The sequence below is a fragment of the Lepisma saccharinum genome, chromosome 4 (assembly GCF_977018435.1).
Source record: "Lepisma saccharinum chromosome 4, izLepSacc3.1, whole genome shotgun sequence".
In the NCBI taxonomy this organism is placed as follows: domain Eukaryota; kingdom Metazoa; phylum Arthropoda; class Insecta; order Zygentoma; family Lepismatidae; genus Lepisma; species Lepisma saccharinum.
In genome coordinates, this window is record NC_139232.1 from 76705992 (window position 1) to 76726277 (window position 20286).

Genomic DNA, 20286 nt, shown 5'->3' on the forward strand with positions numbered 1-20286 from the left:
AAAATAAAAGCACATTCCTAAAATCATATGCAATACTGAAAACTCATTCTAAATACATCAATAAAAATAATGCATCTACTATTCATCCATTTATGGAATGATACCTGTCACATAAGCATCTGATAATTGAAAGTATTGTTGAACATGATTAAATAATAGCCCACAGTGATAGGAATAATAATTAAATTTGATATTAGCAATAACTAAATAAGCTAAAGTGTTAATGATATGCAAGGAATGGAAAGATAAAAACATTTTCAAAATTTATTTTTCATTTGTCCACTCATAGTTTGATTCAAATTCATCATAACTTAAGCACCCCAATATAAATCTGTAAATTTCAGCTTGCTATGTTACCTACAAATTACCTAAAAATAAAATTACCAGGCTGTTTAAAACATTACCAATTGTAATATGTGTTCCGTCTTTTTAGATCTTCTGAATTCAGCCTTACAAGTATGATTTTAGAAACCACGCTTATACACACCAGGCTTCATACCCATCTTGGGTTGGTTCTGGGTTCAAGTTTGCTTAGAAGATAAAGATATTAAAGTACACAACTTATTGGAGTCACACTTTCTGGACATGTAAGAGGAAGAGAGTTAGGGGAAGCTGGAGTTTCTGAGAAGTCAGTGTGCAGAAGTGAGATGTCAGAAGTAGAATTAAAATACAACATTTTAAAGGATGAATTTTGAAATATTTTAACTTTATAGAAAACGATCTACTGGATGATAATCTTTATGTGAAGAGTACAATTAACATATAGATCTGAATATTTGGATATTTTACGTTTTTAAGTTTCTATCTGTTAGTGTCGATGAAGAGGATAAATAATACAAAGTAAATCATCACTCCTTCTCAGAATTCGAATCTAAGAGAACCCTGGCTTTGTAGCTGACTATACTAACCACCGAGCCACAGAAGCTGGTGAAACTATCGTACATGTTTCTACCAATTATGAGTGTTGAAGCAGAATGATTATTTAACAGAAACTGGCATCTTTTGGGAGCCCTATCAGGGCAAGTACATGAGCTGTTTATTTCACCTTCAACCCCAAAAAAAGAAAATAGAAAAAAAGGGGAAAAAACTATCATAGTGGATAGAAATGTCTTCGACTACTAAGGATTTCTACAAATATACTTTTAAATGAATGCCCATGTAAGAATGGTTCTGCATTTTTAGAGAAGGAAATAATTCCTTCATCAACAAAATATTTCAAATGATCTGCACTCAGGAGACAAGGCAGTCTTGCAAGAATGATTTCTAAATTTCAAGATCGCTTTCTGATAAACTTTGCAAATTTAAATGCTATGTATTATGCAAAATAATACCCTTATTTGTCCAATTTAATTTGTAACGAATGGAAAAGTAATTTCAATATATGTTAAAATATATCAAACATAGGAATTCAAATGGTATTTAGTGTCAAACAGTGAAAACATGAAAATATTTTAAATTATGGAGCAGAGCACATTTGCAGTTATAAATTGATCAGAAATATTTTTATTAATAGCATGCAATCTTAATTGGTTATAATCCAATTTGTTTTCTTAGTTGCTATATATTTGATCACTATGTTTCAAGAGAGAACATCCTCTTTCAAGATGAGAATAGAAAAGCATCACTGATGCTAAAGTTCATACAAATATTAATATGTTTGTTACTACAGTTTTCAAAATCAATAACTACACAAATAGTGATACTATCAAATCACCTAAGTAATCGTAATTATAAAAGTAATCCCAATCATGCTTAGAGTACTTCTTCAATTGATGTGATTGATTGAGTCTGTGTTTTAAGTCCACTTTATGCACGTAAGGCTAATCAAGACTGGACTTACAGTTTAAAGTGGGATCCGAACCACTATGTGCCTCCACCAGGATTCAATTGATGTGATTAGTGTTCATGCTTAGATATCTAGAAAATACTACCAGGAAGGAATAATTTCTTACCAAGAGAAAATGAAAGCATCTATGCTACGCCAAGGATGCCTGCTGCGACGTTGAGTTGCCTGCCCCATCTGCTGCCTGTAAAGGACAAAAGTGCTGGCGATCATCAAAACTAAAAATATTAGACACAAAATGCCAAGTCCCACAAAGTAAGGTATGGTATCGTAGCACACGCCAAAGCCAAACTTCACTTCCATGATGTTCTTTCCTATCCACTTCTCAGGGGTCAAACACAGTACCTTGCTGCTCCTGCCGTTGATGAGTATGCGTCCCTTAGGCTGCTCGTGAAGCCACTCCTGGAACTGCAGAGTTGAGCAATCATCACAGTCAATAGGGTTTCCTCCTAAATCTACAACATTTATGCCTTCCAAGGATTGTCCCATTCTCGATGTGATAGTCGAGATTTTGTTGTTCGACATGTTTAAGATCTGCACATAGCTTTCACCAGGATGAGAGAATATGGAGTGACTGTACCAGTCAACAAGTTTGTTCCATGACAGATCAAAATATGTTATGTTTCCTCTAGAAATGACATTAACTGGTGAAGGCAGCATATTCCACGATATGTCAAGTGTGTCCAAAGCATTCAACTCCAGATTTGGAACCACTTCCAAACCGTTATAGGATGCGTTGATGAGCTTCAGTTCACGGAGGTCCCTGAAAGTTATTGGAGACAGAGTTTTGATGTAATTCCATGAGATGTCGATTATATGCAGCGTGGAGAATGCCTTGAAAGCATTCTTGTCTACCCAGTGTACATTACATGCACTGCAGTTCAGCAGGCGAAGCTGTATCAACCCCCTGGGAATTGTATATTCTCCAAGAACTCCAATGTTGTTCTGAGAGATATCGAGGGTCTCCAGATATTTTGGCAGGGGAAGATGAGCGAGAGTAACGTTGGTGAAGCGATTGGCACGCAGGTGAAGCACTCTCAGCGAATCATATTTGGCAACATCCATCGACATGTCCATGGACTCTCCTAGCCTGTTTACAGACAGATCCAAGAATTCCAGTTGTGGAACATCACCATGATCTGTAAAGATTGAAAGAAATGCCTCATTAAGTCTTCTTTTTTGTTTATTTTTGTTTGTAGAATTGCAACATTGCACAGGTTTTTGTACAGCTTTATTGTAGAATTTCAACATTGCACAGGTTTTTGAATAGAATATAATTGTACTGAAAGCAATCAAGATGTTTTTAAATGGGGGAGTGGGGGTATACTTACAAGAGTGAAGGTCCAAGATCCTTTCCTCATTGCATGTCGGAAAATCTTTATCAACTGCACATTAAGAACATTGATATTATTATTTTTATTTATTTATTTATTTATTTATTTCGTCTTCTTTACATGCCTCCTTGTGATAAGAGCGTACCTCGTGAACAACTTAGCTTTGTGGTAACGCTGTAAGGGTTCCTGGGGATTTGATCTTTAGTGGAGGCACAATGGCTAGTGGTTCTGAAGCCACTTTAAACTGTATATCCATTAATGATTAACCTATCTGAGTAGAGGGCTGCATAGTCTGCCTTTTACCTACACACTGCCCGCTTGCTCGCGAGGACAGGTATACCTGCTTGCCCGCCCACGGCAACGAGTCGACTTGCATCTTTACCCGGGTTCTTGGTCTTCAAGGTGCTCTGCGCTTACAAGGTAACTGGGCATTTAACAAGACCCGGGTGCCTGCAAAACCTGCTGGAAGGAAACAGCCCTCCGGCAGCGTGTCGCTCCAGGTGTTTCATCACCACGTGGAGGGCTGCAGCCAGTGTTGCCTACTTACGTAGCTCCTAAATCCTACGAAGTCCTAGGAGGAGCTCTCTCCTTTAAGGAGAATTTACAGTATATACTTAGTGATTTCAGTTCATTGTAAGCAGTTTTTATCTTATTGCCAGGAAATGCACGCAATATTACAGCTTCATTTATCTAAATGAATGATCGAGCAAACAAAAATCTCCTCACTGAAAACTAATTGTTTTTCATTGCATGGTGCCTTAACCAGGCACGCAGTGGTGCAACCAGAGGGGGGCAGGGGGCATTGCTCACAACCTTGGACGGAAATTAAGTCTAGCGGAGGGGTCAGGGTGGGGGTCAAACATTAAAGCACAAGAAAAAACAGGCTAGCAGAATTAAAGAGTAGCAGGGCTAAAGGGTACTCAAGATGGAATTAATTTTCATATTTTTCTTGCATTTTCCTTCCAAACGGCCAAGGGCACCTGCAGAGGGGGAATGGAGGGGTAATTGCAACCCCTTGATTTCAAATTTTATGAAAGTAGAAATATATTATAAAATATTATACAGTCTCATCAAGTTCAATGCCGTAGCAAAGGGGTAGCGGGAGTCGGCCCTGAGCGCCGAACGATCTAAGTGAGAAAAGTTTTAAAACAGAGAATGCTATGGCGGCCCGTGATATTATTTGCTATTAATGTTGGTTTGTTACGAGTTGGATGAATTGATTATGTAATGCGTCGCTCCATGTGAAAAGAAAATATTGTAGATGGAAATTTTACATGCCATATATATGTACATTCGGAATGATTTTTTCTTGCACTTTCTTTCTTTCAAAAACAGTTTGTGTGCTTGTTTTCCATTATTAGCTAATGTGAAATTGACGTGTTGGAAAAAAATATTTCCAATCCTCTGTTTCAACACAAATGCGTGAGAACCGACTTCTACCCTCTTTTTGCATGATTTATGAGGATAATAATGCCTTTCATGCTACTTTATTACTATTATTGTGATTGTTGTTGTTGGCACGTTTATCCAAGTACTTGCCCCCCCCACCCCACCCCAAACGAGGGTAACGGCAATGCCCCTGGCTGGCTACGGCCCTGGCGTTCTCAGTAGAACAGTGTGTTGTTCGACTCACGACCTCAGCGTCGAACGTGACATGTTTCAGTCCTGCCCTATATCACTATATATACGTATATTGGTTGTTTACGACATATACCTACTTATGGATCCTGTGCCACGGAAAACCTATTTCAATGTGTGTGTGTTGGGGGCGGGGGGTAGCAACATTCGTAAATCTCATTTCATTTGTGATGTGGCTTACGAAGCTTTGAGTTCCCTTTTTTAAGTAGTGAAAATCTAGTGCAGTTGGCAACACTGCAGAATGGTGTGGATCCGGTGCAGTTTCTACTCGAAGCAACTACGTCATGCAGAGGGAGGGGTCTGCAGTTGATGGAAAGAACGAACTGAGACCTACTAGGTATCGTAAGACTGAGGGTACCCGGTGGGTCTACAATGCCTGCCAGGAACGATCTGGGCAGGTGGGCATACAAGCTGCTCAAGCGAGGGTGTTGCGCAGGTTGCATGGTATTTTAGGAGCGATGTCTCGCGAATGGGTCTGCTCCAGGTCTTGTGCAGGCCTCTGTATCTGAGCATAAAAAGCAAATCGTCTTTTTGGCTGAATCGTTTAAAGATTTTTCATTGGTTTATGATCCTATACTTAGTGAGCAGATGGATTTACTGTAAAATGTCAGTGCATGCGTACATTACTTCCTTTACAATACATACACTAAGCTATGCAATGAGCTCCCCCTCCCCCCCAAAAAAAATTAACGTAATTTGCAATGTGACCAGTGGTCACTTTTAAAGGTGGCAGTTTTGCTATTACATCATGTCAAGTTAAGGCACCAATGCATTGGCATATAAACGAATGGCATAACATCCCTCTAGGAAAACACAAGTAAGTTACATCAGTTGCCATATATTGGTGTACATTTTCATCCATGTGCCATTTTCTTGAGTCCAGTTTTGCCAAGCACCAAGTAGACTCTGGTGACGCATTTCAAGAAATCATAGCTGCAGAGGAGTAGTTTCAGAAGGAGAATGGATTTTACAATGTAAAATTCGCATGCGAATGGAAAAACCCAGCATTTGTGATGGCATTTGTGATTCTCAGCACAGAAATATGGTAGTTTCTTTCTGCATCTTGCATTTGTGTAAAGTAAATCTCATGTGGAATCGTGTATAAAATCAGCATTACAGTTTGGATCATCATTGAACTAGATCATCTAAAACAACATATTTCATATCTACATTGCTGGTCTGGCAGTGTGGCTGTGCAGTCTACGGTGTCATGCTAACGACTCCTACTGTGGGACGCACTCAGTTAGGAGTCTCCTAGAGAGAAGTGTAACGATTTTTTCTCCAGAGATTTTGGCCTGTGTATGGAACCACTTGGGGAGCTACGAATGAGTAGGGTAACCCTATCACGGAAACCTACAACAGCGACTGGGGGTTTGTTGTTCTGACCACACGTCACCCCGTAACTGGTTGGATGGTCTCGCACCTCAGCAGGTGGGAGTGAGGCTGGCATTCAATAGGTAGACCATGGACCTCATGGGCTATTGTGCCACGGATTATTATTATTATTTATATCTATATTGCTATCGACATTTAGAAGTAAATGTTATCTCTGAATGTCAACACCAATATAAATCATATGATATGATTTATTTCATTCCTTTGACCATTGTACAGTGGTTGTTTTCCACGCATGGTATGGAACATGTCAGTACATTACAGTTAATAATTATTTTCAAATAGGTACAAGTATGAAGATATTATACATAACAATTAAAAAAACATTGATTACATTATAATTAATTCTCCTTGTTCTTGCTAATGTTAGTTGCAAGGTTTACATTAATTTACATACATATAATAAATAAAATCAATACATACATATACATGTCCCAGGAGTTCATTTAGGATGTGACAATTTGCAATTTATTGTCAGGTACTCTTTAACAGAATAAAAACAATGATATAATAGGTATTTATTTACATGCTTTTTATATGAGGTAGCTGATTGTGTTATTTTTATGTCACTTGAAAGGTTATTGAAACAGTGAACAGCCATGACTTTCGGTCCTTTGTCAAGTAATGTGGTGTTGTGTGATGGTATCGTGAGGTTGCTGCCATTCCTTGTATAATATTTATGTGAGGAGTGTTACATTTGAAGGAATCGTCTAAGTCGGTTTTTACATACATCAGCAGATGAAATATATACAAGCATGGTGAGGGTAATATGCCTAAATTTTTAAACAGTCTTCTGCAGGGTGTATTTCTCTTAGCCTGGAGAAGTTGAAGAGGAAGGACGTGTTTTCTAGCCGCTCCGTTCTAAGCTCGTGGTAAGCAATGGGGGTTTCGACCGAGACCTGGCGTTGCAGGATTGGAATGTTCGTGGTGAAATCAGGCCTGAAATGTCAGGTGTCTGCGGAATGTACCTCTGAATCGAAGCAATGTTATTGTGCATATGGTTTAGTGATTTTAGTGCTACTAGTGATAGGTGGTGTGGAACAAAATCCTGGGCCCAGTGATGAAATGGGAGAGATCAAAGCAATGCTGCAAGAACTCAAGGCTTCGAACGACTCCTTAGTTTCCGAAGTTCGGCAATTCGGCACCTCACTCAAAACCCTCGTCACTAGAGTGGACGTTCTGCAGAGAGATGTTGGCTCCCTTACGAAACGTGTGGAGGAACTGTCTCAACAAAATAACTGGCTGGAACAAAGACTGGACGACCAAAAGACAGAAGCCGACGCGATAACTTGGTGTTATACGGTGTTGAAGAAGGGGACTCGGGAGAAGACTGGAGCCAGACGGAGACAAAAGTGCGAACAATAATTAAGGACAAATTAAACATCGATCTGCAAGAGGATTCCATCCAGAGAGCGCATCGGATTAACACGAACAGTAACCGAGGTCCACGTCCCATCGTCTGTCGCTTTTTGCGATACAAGGAAAAAGAAAAAGTTATTGGATGCCGCAACAAACTGAAGGGAACGAAGATATTTCTGGAGCAAGACTTCTGTTATTCCACTCGCAAAGAACGCCAAGGATTACTAGAACATATGCACCGAGCCCGGAACGCTGGTCACCGTGCGTACATTAGTTATCGCCATCTTGTGGTCGACAACATAAGATATTCCCTGCGCGATCTGCAAGCTGACCCTGGCAACCCTTCCGATGCCCAAAGTGTTGGTCCCCGCCGGGAGCAAAGTGAAAGCGGAGGTCAAGAACCCTCACCCCTCGTTCGTCCAGGAAATCTAGGAATGCAGGATGGAAGGGGGAGCAAGTGGGCAAGAGGTAGCGGTCTCCGAGCTCTTTGAGGACGTCAAGGTAGCCACGCCCAGCGCAACTTGTCAGGTAAGAAGTTTATTTCACCTGTTCGTGTCCCTGCTTTTGTGGAGACGTCAATCAATCTTGCTAGAACTGACCCTTCCAAAACTCTGTGCGACAATGAAAAAAACATAATTAGCATGAACATAATTTATCAGAATCTGAGAGGAGTTCGATCAAAAACCAAACAGTTCTTTTTAAGTGTATTGAGTAACAATTACGACGTGGTCTTGTGCACGGAAACGTGGCTAAATTCTTCAGTTTCAGATTCCGAACTACTCGACGATAGATATAGCGTGTTCAGGTCAGATCGCAACACGTTAGAAACTGGCAAAACACTAGGTGGCGGTGTCCTCATCGCCATAAAGAGAAAATTTAATCCTGTAATGGTCGATGCTCTTTTACACGAACAAAGCATTGGCAGTTTAATTACAAAGTTTAAAACAGAATCTGGTCGCGATTGTTACATGTGTGTAGTGTATATTCAACCTGCATCTCCCGTGGACGTATACGAGAACTTCTTTAGTCATATAACTGCACATTATCCTCTGGGGAGCCCGTTGGTCATTGCAGGTGATTTCAACATCCCTGAAATTAAAAATTCCAACACTGAGTTGCTCACGTTAGGCGCACAATGTCGGGAACTGAAATATTTCCTCGATTTCAACGACCTGAAAAGCAAAAATTCCATCCAGAACGCCAATAGTAGAACTCTCGACCTAGTCTTAACAAATATTGAAAATACTAAAATATTTCGCCAAGAGCCTCTGGTAAGCGAAGATAAACACCATCCGGCTCTAGGAATAACTTTAACACAAACCATGCCTAAACAAAGAGCTTTAAATCCAAACACCCAACGATATAATTTCAAGAAAGCAGATTTCATTAATTTGTATCGGAAACTCGAATTAGCTGACTGGGACCAAATAAAAGAATGCGAAGACGTAGATATTGCCGTTGATAAATTTTATGAAATGATCGAAAGCATTTTTTAATGAATGTGTTCCTCGCTCTCGCTCCTCTGTAAAAAAATCTTACCCATGTTGGTTCACGCGGGAAATTATTAAAAATGTGAAAGCAAAATCACGTCACCACAAAAAAATGGAAGCAAAGAATGGGAAATGTAACACATCACGAAACTAAGTATAAAACTTTAAGAACGAAATTAAAATGGGAAATCAGTAAAGCTTACCAAAACTATATTGAAACTTCAGAAATCAATCTTGCTCACGTTACTAACCAGTTTTGGTCCTTCATTAAAAATCAAAGAAAAATCCACCCGTGCAGCCAACTAAGTATAATGATAAAACCATTGACGATAATGAAAGTATCCAAGATCTCTTTGCAAAGTATTTTGAATCCGTATATTCCAAAGAACCATCTATCTACAAAGATCCGCATCCTAATGTAAACATGAACTCACTTCCTAGTATCTTAAATATCTCTGAAATATCACTAAATGAAATTGAGGAAGCCATTAAAAAACTGAAACCTAAAAAATCCGCCGGCCCTGATTCAATCCCCCCTTATGTAATTAAAGGATGTTCGGAAATTCTTAAGTACCCTCTTCACACCCTTTTCAACTTGGCTGTCAGAACTTCGAGATTTCCAGCAATGTGGAAACCAACAGAAATCTGTCCGATTCCCAAAGCCGCTGATAAGGCTGACATATGTAACTACAGGCCTATTGCAAAATTGTCAGTACCAGCAAAACTCTTCGAGCAGATAATATACAAACATATATATTTTCATATTAAACCCATTCTTTCCCCCAAACAGCACGGATTTGTCCAAAAACGCTCAACCGTAACCAATCTTGTCGAACTGACAAGCTACATTGCACCCAGTATAGCTAATAAAGGGCAAGTTGACGTTTTATATACAGACTTTTCAAAGGCATTTGATACAGTTCACCACGATATATTAATACAGAAATTTGCCAACAATAGCCTTTCTCCTCCACTTATTACCCTTCTTTCTTCCTATCTGCAGAACCGCCGACAATATGTCGTGTATCAAGGCTGCAGATCAACCGAATTCGTGGCCAGTTCGGGAGTTCCACAGGGGTCGAACCTTGGTCCCTTGCTATATTTAATTTTTATAAACGATTTGCCAGAACTACTCACAAAATGTGAGACATTAATCTTTGCTGATGATGTTAAAATATACAAAAATATCGAAAACGCTGATGACTGTACAATAGTACATGAAGAGCTGAATAACTTGCTTCAGTGGTGTGAAATTAATAAAGTCAGGCTAAACCTAAAGAAATGTAAACTTGTATCATTCACCCACAACAGACACCCTATTCAACATTCATACACTATTTCTAATGTGTTAGTACAAAGTGAGAATATAGTTACCGACCTAGGGGTCACTTTTGACAAAAAGATAACATTCCAATCACATATTGCCCGCATTTTAAGCGAAGCTCACAGAAATTTGGGATTTATAATGAGAATGGGTCATCAATTTAGTAAAAAGGAAACATTTCTCTTGCTATAAGGCACGTCCAGAAAGTAAGTTCCGTTTGGTAATAAAATTAAATTGTGTACAGATACAGAAAAGTTATTTATTGCACAAAATTCTACAACTCTTAAACTACTTTTCCACATAACTGCCGAAATTTTGCAGGCATTTGTCATAGCGTGGCACAAGTTTTTGTATACCTTCTTCATAGAAATTTGCCGCCTGTGTCTTCAACCAGTTGGAAACAGTTTCTTTCAGCTCGTCGTCATTGTTGAAGTGTTGACCGCCAAGGAAAGACTTGAGATGTAAGAACAGATGAAAGTCGCTAGGAGCGAGGTCAGGGCTGTACGGAGGATGGTCAAACACGTGGAGGATGGTCAAACACGTCCCAGCCAAATCCCTGTAGGAGGTTTTTCGTCACATTTGCAGTGTGTGGTCGTGCGTTGTCGTGAAGAAAAACAACACATTTTGACAGCAATCCTCGACGCTTATTCTGTATTGCGCAATAATAATAATACAGAATAATACAGAATAAACGTCGAGGATTGCTGTCAAAAGGTGTTGTTTTTCTTCACGACAACGCGCGACCACACACTGCAAATGTGACGAAAAACCTCCTACAGGGATTTGGACGTGTTTGACCATCCTCCGTACAGCCCTGACCTCGCTCCTAGCGACTTTCATCTGTTCTTACATCTCAAGTCTTTCCTTGGCGGTCAACACTTCAACAATGACGACGAGCTGAAAGAAACTGTTTCCAACTGGTTGAAGACACAGGCGGCAAATTTCTATGAAGAAGGTATACAAAAACTTGTGCCACGCTATGACAAATGCCTGCAAAATTTCGGCAGTTATGTGGAAAAGTAGTTTAAGAGTTGTAGAATTTTGTGCAATAAATAACTTTTCTGTATCTGTACACAATTTAATTTTATTACCAAACGGAACTTACTTTCTGGACGTGCCTTGTATATTATACGCTCGTCAGATCTAAACTCGAATATGCTTCTCTTGTTTGGAACCCGCAATTCAAGAAAGATATCGAAAAATTAGAAAAGCTTCAAAATAAATTTCTCAGATATCTACTATTTAAACTTGATGGTACATATCCAAAACTCACTCCTAGCAACATATTACGCGAAATCTTTAATATTCCGTCACTCGACGAAAGGAGGCAAATAAGTCAAATAACTTTTCTCTCCAAGCTTATCAATGGTAAAATAGATTCTTTTAATCTGTTGTCGAATTTAAATTTTTATGTGCTAAACTGTATGTTAAGGCCCAGAACTGATCTCTTTCAAATCCCCCTTGGAAGAACAAAAATGACCGAAGCTGAACCCATGAGGAGAATGTGCAAGTTATTTAATTCAGTTTCTAAGAATAATCCAAGCGTAGACCTATTTAAATGTAATTGTAACATAAGATCTATTCGCTGAATTTCTGTATGTTTTGTTTTGTTCTGTTCATTGAATTTTGGTTTTCATTCAGCTTGTAAGGTTATATCCAACAGTTTAGCTTCATTTATTATTGTATTGTCTCTGTATTCCCTTTGCTTCTATAATCTAATAATTAATTTCTTCTCACAATTGTTTTTAAATGTAAAAGGTATATTGCGTCATTCATATTTCTTGTTAATTTTCTTAGTTATGTTCTTGTTTATGTAATGGTGTCATCCCATATTGAACACTGTAATTGGGCATGCGCCTGTTGTGTTTCAATTAAAATAAATAAATAAATAATTCTGACAATTTTCTTTTGCAGCACAAAAATTTTATTACTATTAGTGGAATTTCCCGAGAAGATTATACCGTATGTTAATAAGGATTGAAACATGGTGTAGGCCTAATATAGTATTTTCAATGTTTCTAAGTTTGATATTGATTTCCATGTATTAATGGCAAATATAATTTTGCCTAGTTTTGCGGAAAGGTGATCTATGTGTGGGTCCCATTTTAAGCTTTCGTGAATCCATTCTCCCAGGAATTTGACTGTTTTAACGTGATTTACTGTCATATTACCTAATGTAACATTTGGTTCATATATCATTATCATTATACAGGATATCAGATTTAAATATATAACAATTTTTTTAGAAATAATTTGAAAATTTGTGATGGTTTCTACCTACATGCAGTAATTCATAATGTTTTTACAGACCTAAAACATAGTGATACACCTACAATTAGTGAGGCAAAAGAAGTCCAACCTGTATTTAATCTTGATGTAGGCATCACATTATCATTTAATTGAATAATCTGCTCATGACAATACTTAATATTCACTTTCAATCTGAGAGTAAATGCAGTCAAATTGTTTTGCCAATGTTTGTGAATTTCAGTATTGTGAGGGCAACTGTATGCTATCATCTTACTTCTGAATGCATCACAGCAAATAATGCAGTTGAATTTGTTAACAATAGCATTTTTTTAGTTCTATCGGAATACAGAAAACTAGAATTGAGAAGTCCTTCAAGTAGTTGATTTCTTGATTTTTCTTCATTTCACCTTGAAGTACAATATGTGTGTGTGTGTGTGTGTGTGTAGACAAAGTTCCTGAAAGAGATATAAAATCGAGACATTCAGAGATCAAGCTTCATTTGTCAAGAAACAAGTTTATCCCTACCATTTGACATAGCTCTATGTGTGATACAGGCACTATCCAGGAATTCCTTTGGGGGGAAGCTCAACACCATTTCTTTAAGGGGTATAGTAAGAACCTCACAATTGCATGTTCAAGACCAGTGGTGGCAATTGGGTTCCAAATGAAGGGGGGGGGGCAAGGGCATTGCAAGGAAAGTTTACTTTCTCTTGGTAGACAAGGCTTAACATTAAGAGGCCATAATGTTGAGGCAAGAAAATAAAAAATGGGGAGCAACTATCCCCTAAATCGTCGCCACTGTAAGGCTGTCATTTTAATCAGAACGTGAAATCGGAACATTTTTTACCACTCGACTCCTCTGTTTCCATGCATTAACATTGTGTGCCGGAACCATCTCAGTATGTGTGTTTTTCCATTTCTTCTCATCAGGCATAAAAACATCTATGGTGTCTTTGAGTGTTTTTACGAAGCTGTTACACATGCACGGGATGGCCAATCCACTCGACAACGCCAGATTCAAATTGTGGGCTGAGAACTGGACGCAGACAACTCTCGAATATGTATCTCTGATTCGAGCCCGAACACCACTAACGTGTTTTGTCCTCCCATGTTTGCAGCTCTTATAAAAGCCGAAACCCACCAAATTGTTCAGATTCAGGCCTTAGCACTCACAAGTATTCAAAAATGCCTGTCACAGCTTCCGCTGTCTTGTCATATATCGGCACGAAACAAAGGAAGTCTTCTCGAATACAGGTGGATCACGAAACAATTAATGCACAGTGAAAACCCTTCCGTTCCCAACACATCTAATGTTTCGTCTCCCAGTATGATCAAATGTTTACTCATTTATCTCCAGTGACGTGCCCAAGGGAGGGTTGGTGAGGTCATAACCCCATTTGACACAGTATTCCTTTTTTTTAAAAAAAAGAAAAAGAGGAACGCCAAGGACAGGAAAAAAATGGCAAAATCAGGACTGATCACCAAAAATAGTATGTGTAACCCCTCTCCCTTCCGAAAATCCTGAGCACGCCTCTCTTTATCTCGGACACATTTTTTTAAAATCAACTCACCAGAAGTTTTTATCATTCCATATTAGAGATTGAAGTAAGATGCGTTCTTCCTGCAGGTTTGGATATGATCCGTTAGGGTGCTGTCGTCTGCCTGCCTTCACACCTAACCTTAACAAGGCCCTAATTTTCCGTCCTTGTGACTTGGATTTTCAAGACTTAGGCAGATTTCAGACCGAAGGGACACGCGATACATGTCGATTGGAATGGGCCAATCAACAGCAACGTTTCACACCGTAGCGACACAAAAGGCCGCACAAACCTAATCTTCAGGCGACATGGTGTGAAATCTCCCTTATTAGGCCACTGTCATTGTCACCTCGAAGTAGTAGCTCTTGTTGACCACAGAAAAAAATTCTCCTAAACCGGTGGGAATGCTCCTCAGTTTTCTTCTCTCTCCTATATTTTCTGTGCTTGTTCACTATACAGGCAACACCTTACGATTTTATATACACAGGACATGTACTATGTCGACATTTTAACGAAAATCGGTTGAAGTCAAGGATGGCTAGGTGGATCAGTTGGTAGAGCCCTGCTTTGGGTCCTGGTAGAGCCTGCAATTTCCACCTAAAATCTCTACATATGCAACATCTTCTTGCTTTCTCTTCTCGACATTCATAAAATTTTCGGCTGTCTCTTTATGGAAGTTAAGTGTTTGAATGTGTTTCGAACCCAGTTGGCTTAAACAAAAGTATTTTTTATACCATGAAATTCTCGGAATGCATATACGAAATTTAGTTCTGGCAAAACTAAATCATCACTCAAAACTTTGATTTTCAGTTGATCTATGCAGCTTATTTCTGTTTTAATAAACCACTCCAATATCCGGTACTGCTGAAATATTCACTTGAGAGAGAGAGAGAGAGAGAGAGAGAGAGAGAGAGAGAGAGAGAGAGAGAGAGAGAGAGAGAGAGAGAGAGAGAGAGAGAGAGGGGCAGGCCTTGATCTCTTCGGCCCTCGAACCGAACTAGCACTACACTAAGGCCCCGGAAGTTCTCCTGTCGTCAATGTCTTCATTTTCGAATCATTATATCTTATAAAGCAACCAGAGGACGCTGACTGATCTGATCACCAATCGACTGTATGAATTGTCACACTTACCTCTGAAATCTCATTAGCCGATTCTTTGTATAGATCAACCGAAAAATTGAATCCGCGTATTTATATCCTCATTATCCTCAGATAAAATGATTCGTTAATATTGCCAGTAGTTGACTCCTTCTCTCATTCAAGAACGTACCCTCTCCCGCCTTCCAGAGATTAGAAATTACAACGAATCGCCCTACGTGTGGCGCTACCTTTGTTGTGCAGCTTCCAAAAAATGCTGACAAGTCTCTACATAGTGCTCAAGTGCGCTGCGACAACACCGAAAGCGCAAGAAAAGTTTACGTGCAATATTATCAACAACAGGGTTATAGAACATTCTCCATCTTGCCTCGATAATTGTCTATCTCCTTAAATCATCGTCACATTATTCAAAAAGCCAAAAACCTAATTTTATCTAGTGTAAAATAAAAAAATTCCTGGGGTGGTGGCTCGAGCCACCTCAACCCCACCTTGGATACGTGCTATTAACAATAACAGGGTTATAGAACATTCTCCGTCTTGTCTCGATAATTATTTCTCCCAAAATTTCATCACATTATTCAAGAAGCCAAAATCCTAATTTTATCTAGTGTAAACAGAAACATTTCATGAAGGGGGGCTCGAGCCTCCTGATTCCCACCTTGGATATGTGCTATTGACAGTAATAAGGTTATAGTACACTCTCCGTCTTGTATAGATAATTATTTCTCTCAGATTTATAAATTTATTATCTTCACATTATTCAAGACGCCAAAAATTTAATTTTATCTAGTGTAAATTGAAAAATTTCCTGAAAGGGGGCCCGAGCCACCTCATACCCACCTTGGATATGTGCTATTAACAATAACAGGGGTATAAAACATGCTCCATCTTGCCTCGATAATTATTTCTCTCCTTACATTATTTTCACATTATTCAAGAAGCCAAAAACCTAATTTTATTTAACGTAAACTGAAAAATTTCCTGGGGAGAGGGTCGAGCCCACTGTGCCCCATCTTGGATACGTACTGTTATCAATAACAGGCTTACGGAACATTCTCCGTCTAGCCTCCATAATTATTTCTCTCCTTAAATTATTGTCACATTATTTTATTTCACACAAGAAACCAAAAACCTCATTTTATCTAGTGTAAACCTAAAACTTTCGGGGGGGGCTCGAGCCCCCTAAGCCCCCCCCTCTGGATACGTGCCTGGTGTGATAATTATGTCTCCTTTAATCGACAGAACATCCAAGGAATCAAGGTGTATCCATATTTCACTATTAGGCATTTTCATTATTTTATTCATTAATAAAACAAAAAAAAACTATCTGGCAGATAGATGTTTGCATTTGTGTGCATTTATTTTAAGGTAATAAAAATCAATCGAAAAGCTTGAAGCTCTGCCACACACCAAGGTCAGAACACAGTCCAGGTGTCATCAATGGATGAAGAGAGGCCATATATTTATTTACTTATTCCATCTTATTTTGCATAGACCTTATGGCTGAGGAGCAAATTACAGTGTGAACGGATTAAAAATTAAAATAAATGGAATTTTGGAAGAGGGATTAATAGTGGGAATTCTATGCTTTGTAATGGCCATTCTGTGCAAGATAAATGAGACAAATTGAGCCTTACATAAACATTACTTCAAATATTGTAAGTTTTTGACCAATGTTTTTTTAATATTTTAAATTAATTTAAATCACATATATTGAAAATTAACAGAAAGTGTAATGCAAAATAAAGAGTCAGAATAAGGTTCATTCCTCATTTCTCCATTTCCAATGTTCATTTACTTTTTTTGCTCCTTAACGCATTTTTCAAGTTTGCTTTTCTTGGTCTTAGTCAATAGGACATCTGACTGACTGAAGGAGACCGAGGTACGATTCTCTGGGAGGTTTATCTAAAGGTTGGGACTTTTTCCGACTTTGCCCCTGCATAAACCACCCAGTTAGTCTCAAGGAGTTCCAGGTCTTGTTGAGCCAACAGTCCCAGAAGAATAGCCCATGGAAACTGTTCAGAATTCAGTTGATTGTAAATAGAGGAAACCTATGATAGTAAAATATCTCTAAAGTTTCATGCTGTGTCCAGCTTGAAACACCACTTCTCAGCAGGGGTGCCCATCCCCCCCCCCAAGGCCAATGGCACAATCCCCCCAAACATATCATGCATCCCCCCAAATCATATCATTTGCACCCTCAAACCATATCGTAATTCCCACAAAGTATTAAATTACGACATCATGTCTACCGAAACTAACTTCTTTCTTAGCTTTACTGAACATTATACTTGATCTGCCCCTCCTCCCTAAACCACCCCTAAAATCGTCCATCATAATCGAGAATATCGCTTGTATTGTAATGCAGCTATAGTATAAAAACTTGACATACATCTAATTAAAGTGCCAAACACGCATCCTAGCAACACATGAATGCGAGCGAAGCGAGCAAGAAATTTTTTACATGCATTTCTTTGCAGGCTTTCAAGAATATTAATTTAATAGGATGTCAATACTTTCTTAGTCTTTTCCAGCTTCTCCTTTGGCACGTTCGGGGTCGAAAACGTGTGGATACCATATCGCTAAATACAGTCTCCAAAATTTAATGTTCGAACTCTCTCTCCACTACAGAAATCCCTTGACAATCTAAGATTTAAAACTTTATCAAGAGCTTTCTACCTCTCAATCAATTTTAGACTTACTGTTGATATTGAAGAGTGGATATTGCCTCCTCCAAAAAATTAATTCTAAGTCTCGACACCAGAATTTCCGCAACAGTCTAATAGCAATACACAAGAATTGGATATCCCCTCAATTTAATGTTCAATCCCACTCTAACTAAAATACCCGCCATAATCTAAGACCTAGAGTTGGATACTGTCCCCCCAAAATTTAATTCAGAATCCCCCCAGAACCCACATGTCAATTAAGGCCTAATATGTCAAAGTTGGATATCCCCCCCCCCCCCTTCCCACCACCACCTTTGATAATACCCTTAAACACTTTCTTTTCTTACACGTTAAAAACATCCTTATATATTTTGGAAGAAGATATAAATGTTGAATTTTATGTAATTGGAAGGGGAAAAAAAATCTCGATGGCGCAACCTGCGCCATAATCCCCCCTGTGGGCACCCCTGCTTCTCAGAAAATATCAAATATATACTATAGGCACAACTTGGCTAGTTCACTTACCGACGGTGAAGAAGTCGATGCTGCAGTGGACGAGACTCAGCCTCCTGAGGTTGACCATGTTTTTGAAGAACTTGCTGGTGAAATGTTGGAAGTAGCTCGAGGGGAGGCTCATCTTCTCGATACCCAGTCCTCCGAGCACTTGCACTAGCTGTCGGGAACTCCCATCGTCATTGAGGCTGGCGTTGAACTCCGCCACGACGCCTCCCAGAACGTCGATGTACAACTCCTTCAGGATTTCCTTCGGCGTAAACGTACCGTTTTTCTTTTTCGGGAACCAAACCCTCGAAGCAACATTGACTACCACGTTGCATGGTTTTCTGCAAAGAAAGTGCACATTCATTACTCTGGATTGCCATTTTTGCACTGACTTAGAGAGTCCCTGGCTAAAATATAAATACAGGTTCTTATTGGTATTGGAATATGTAAAACAAGGCAAGGAAAATAATTTGTTATAGCATTTATTAAAATAATTGCTGAACTTGCTTGTAGTCCAACAACTCTTTCTCTGAAGGCGGCAGACACTTTGAACATGCCTCTTTTCTACAGGGTGGACCAAAAGTCGCAATGCATAAGAACATTATAATGTTGTGAAGTTTCCATATTTATTTATATTTTAACGTGTTCTTTTCTAATTTACAGATACTCGAAAATGCCTTTGACAAAAGAAGAACGTCTTAAGATCATAATAGGTGGCCGCGGTGGCTCAGTCGGTAACGCGTCTGACTACCATGCTCAAAGTCCCGGGTTCGATCCCCGGCCGGTTCAAATCCGGGAACTTTTCTAACGTTGGAAGCGGTCCAGGCGCCCACCCAGCGTCGAATAACATGGGTACCTGGGGGAAACCCTGGGGGGTAAAGGCGGTCAGGGGCGTGATGCTGATCACATCACCCCCACTCACGACCGGATCAAGAAAGTGTGCGGCGTTACCCCCACCCCCTCTTATACCCCTTCATGGCGTGGTACTAAGCACAGGGGAGCACTTTACCTTTTTTACCTTTACCTTGAGATCATAATGGTAACCACGTACAGCATATTATATGAATACATTGTTTCTCATCGCAACATATTTCTTTTTCCTATGCATTGCGAATTTTGGTTCACCCTGTACTGTACAGCGGGATCCATGAGTATTACCGTGCAAATTGTCCATCACCATGTTCGTGCACTTTATTTGACCCAATAAGAGCTTCAAGAATTAAAAGAAAACTCAAAACAAGCTGTTGACAACTTCTGCACCAGCATACATAATAATCCATTGCTTAAAAACGCATAGGATGTAATAGAAATATTAATGAAAATAGTCATGGACAATTTGCACTGTAATACTCATAGATCCCACTGTACATGTTCCTCGCAACGCGGCTTGAATGTTGGCGTTCTTTTGACCTGCGGACACAAAGAGAGATTGGCTTTTATCAAGAAATAGAAGGAGGAGAGAAAAATCTTGAAATAATCTAATATTTACAGAAGCGTTATCTTAAAAGTGCATACATGTATTCAGTGGCGTGCCCAAGGGGGGTTGGTGGGGTTATAACTCCTCCCTTTGGCACAGTATTCCTAAAAAAAGAGCATGAAAGGCAGGAAAAGATGGCGACATGAGGGCTGACTACCAGAAAAAGTGTACTTAACCCCTCCCTTTCGAAAACCCTGAGCACGCCACTGCAAGTATTATCTGTACAAATACACACGTATGGGCGTATACGTTAGCATATTTTCCAGAAAACCGTTGCTAAACTACTGAACAACACCAAGAGTGATTGGAACCACACCACGGCATCAGACGGATTTCATTCAAAGATCCAACATTCGACCTGAATGAAATG

At 39.2% G+C, this 20286-nt stretch overlaps 1 protein-coding gene across 1 annotated transcript in view; it reads right to left on the reverse strand.

Moving 5' to 3' along the window:
- Positions 1–20286, reverse strand: part of LOC145986601 (toll-like receptor 2) — a 63258-nt gene that overhangs the window by 19620 nt on the left and 23352 nt on the right. Inside the window, exons 2-3 of the mRNA XM_083120797.1 lie at positions 18464–18780; positions 1953–2982 (exon numbers count right to left, since the gene is read on the reverse strand). Coding sequence (XP_082976923.1) covers positions 1953–2982; positions 18464–18780 — 1347 coding nt within the window. The remainder of the gene's footprint in view (positions 1–1952; positions 2983–18463; positions 18781–20286) is intronic.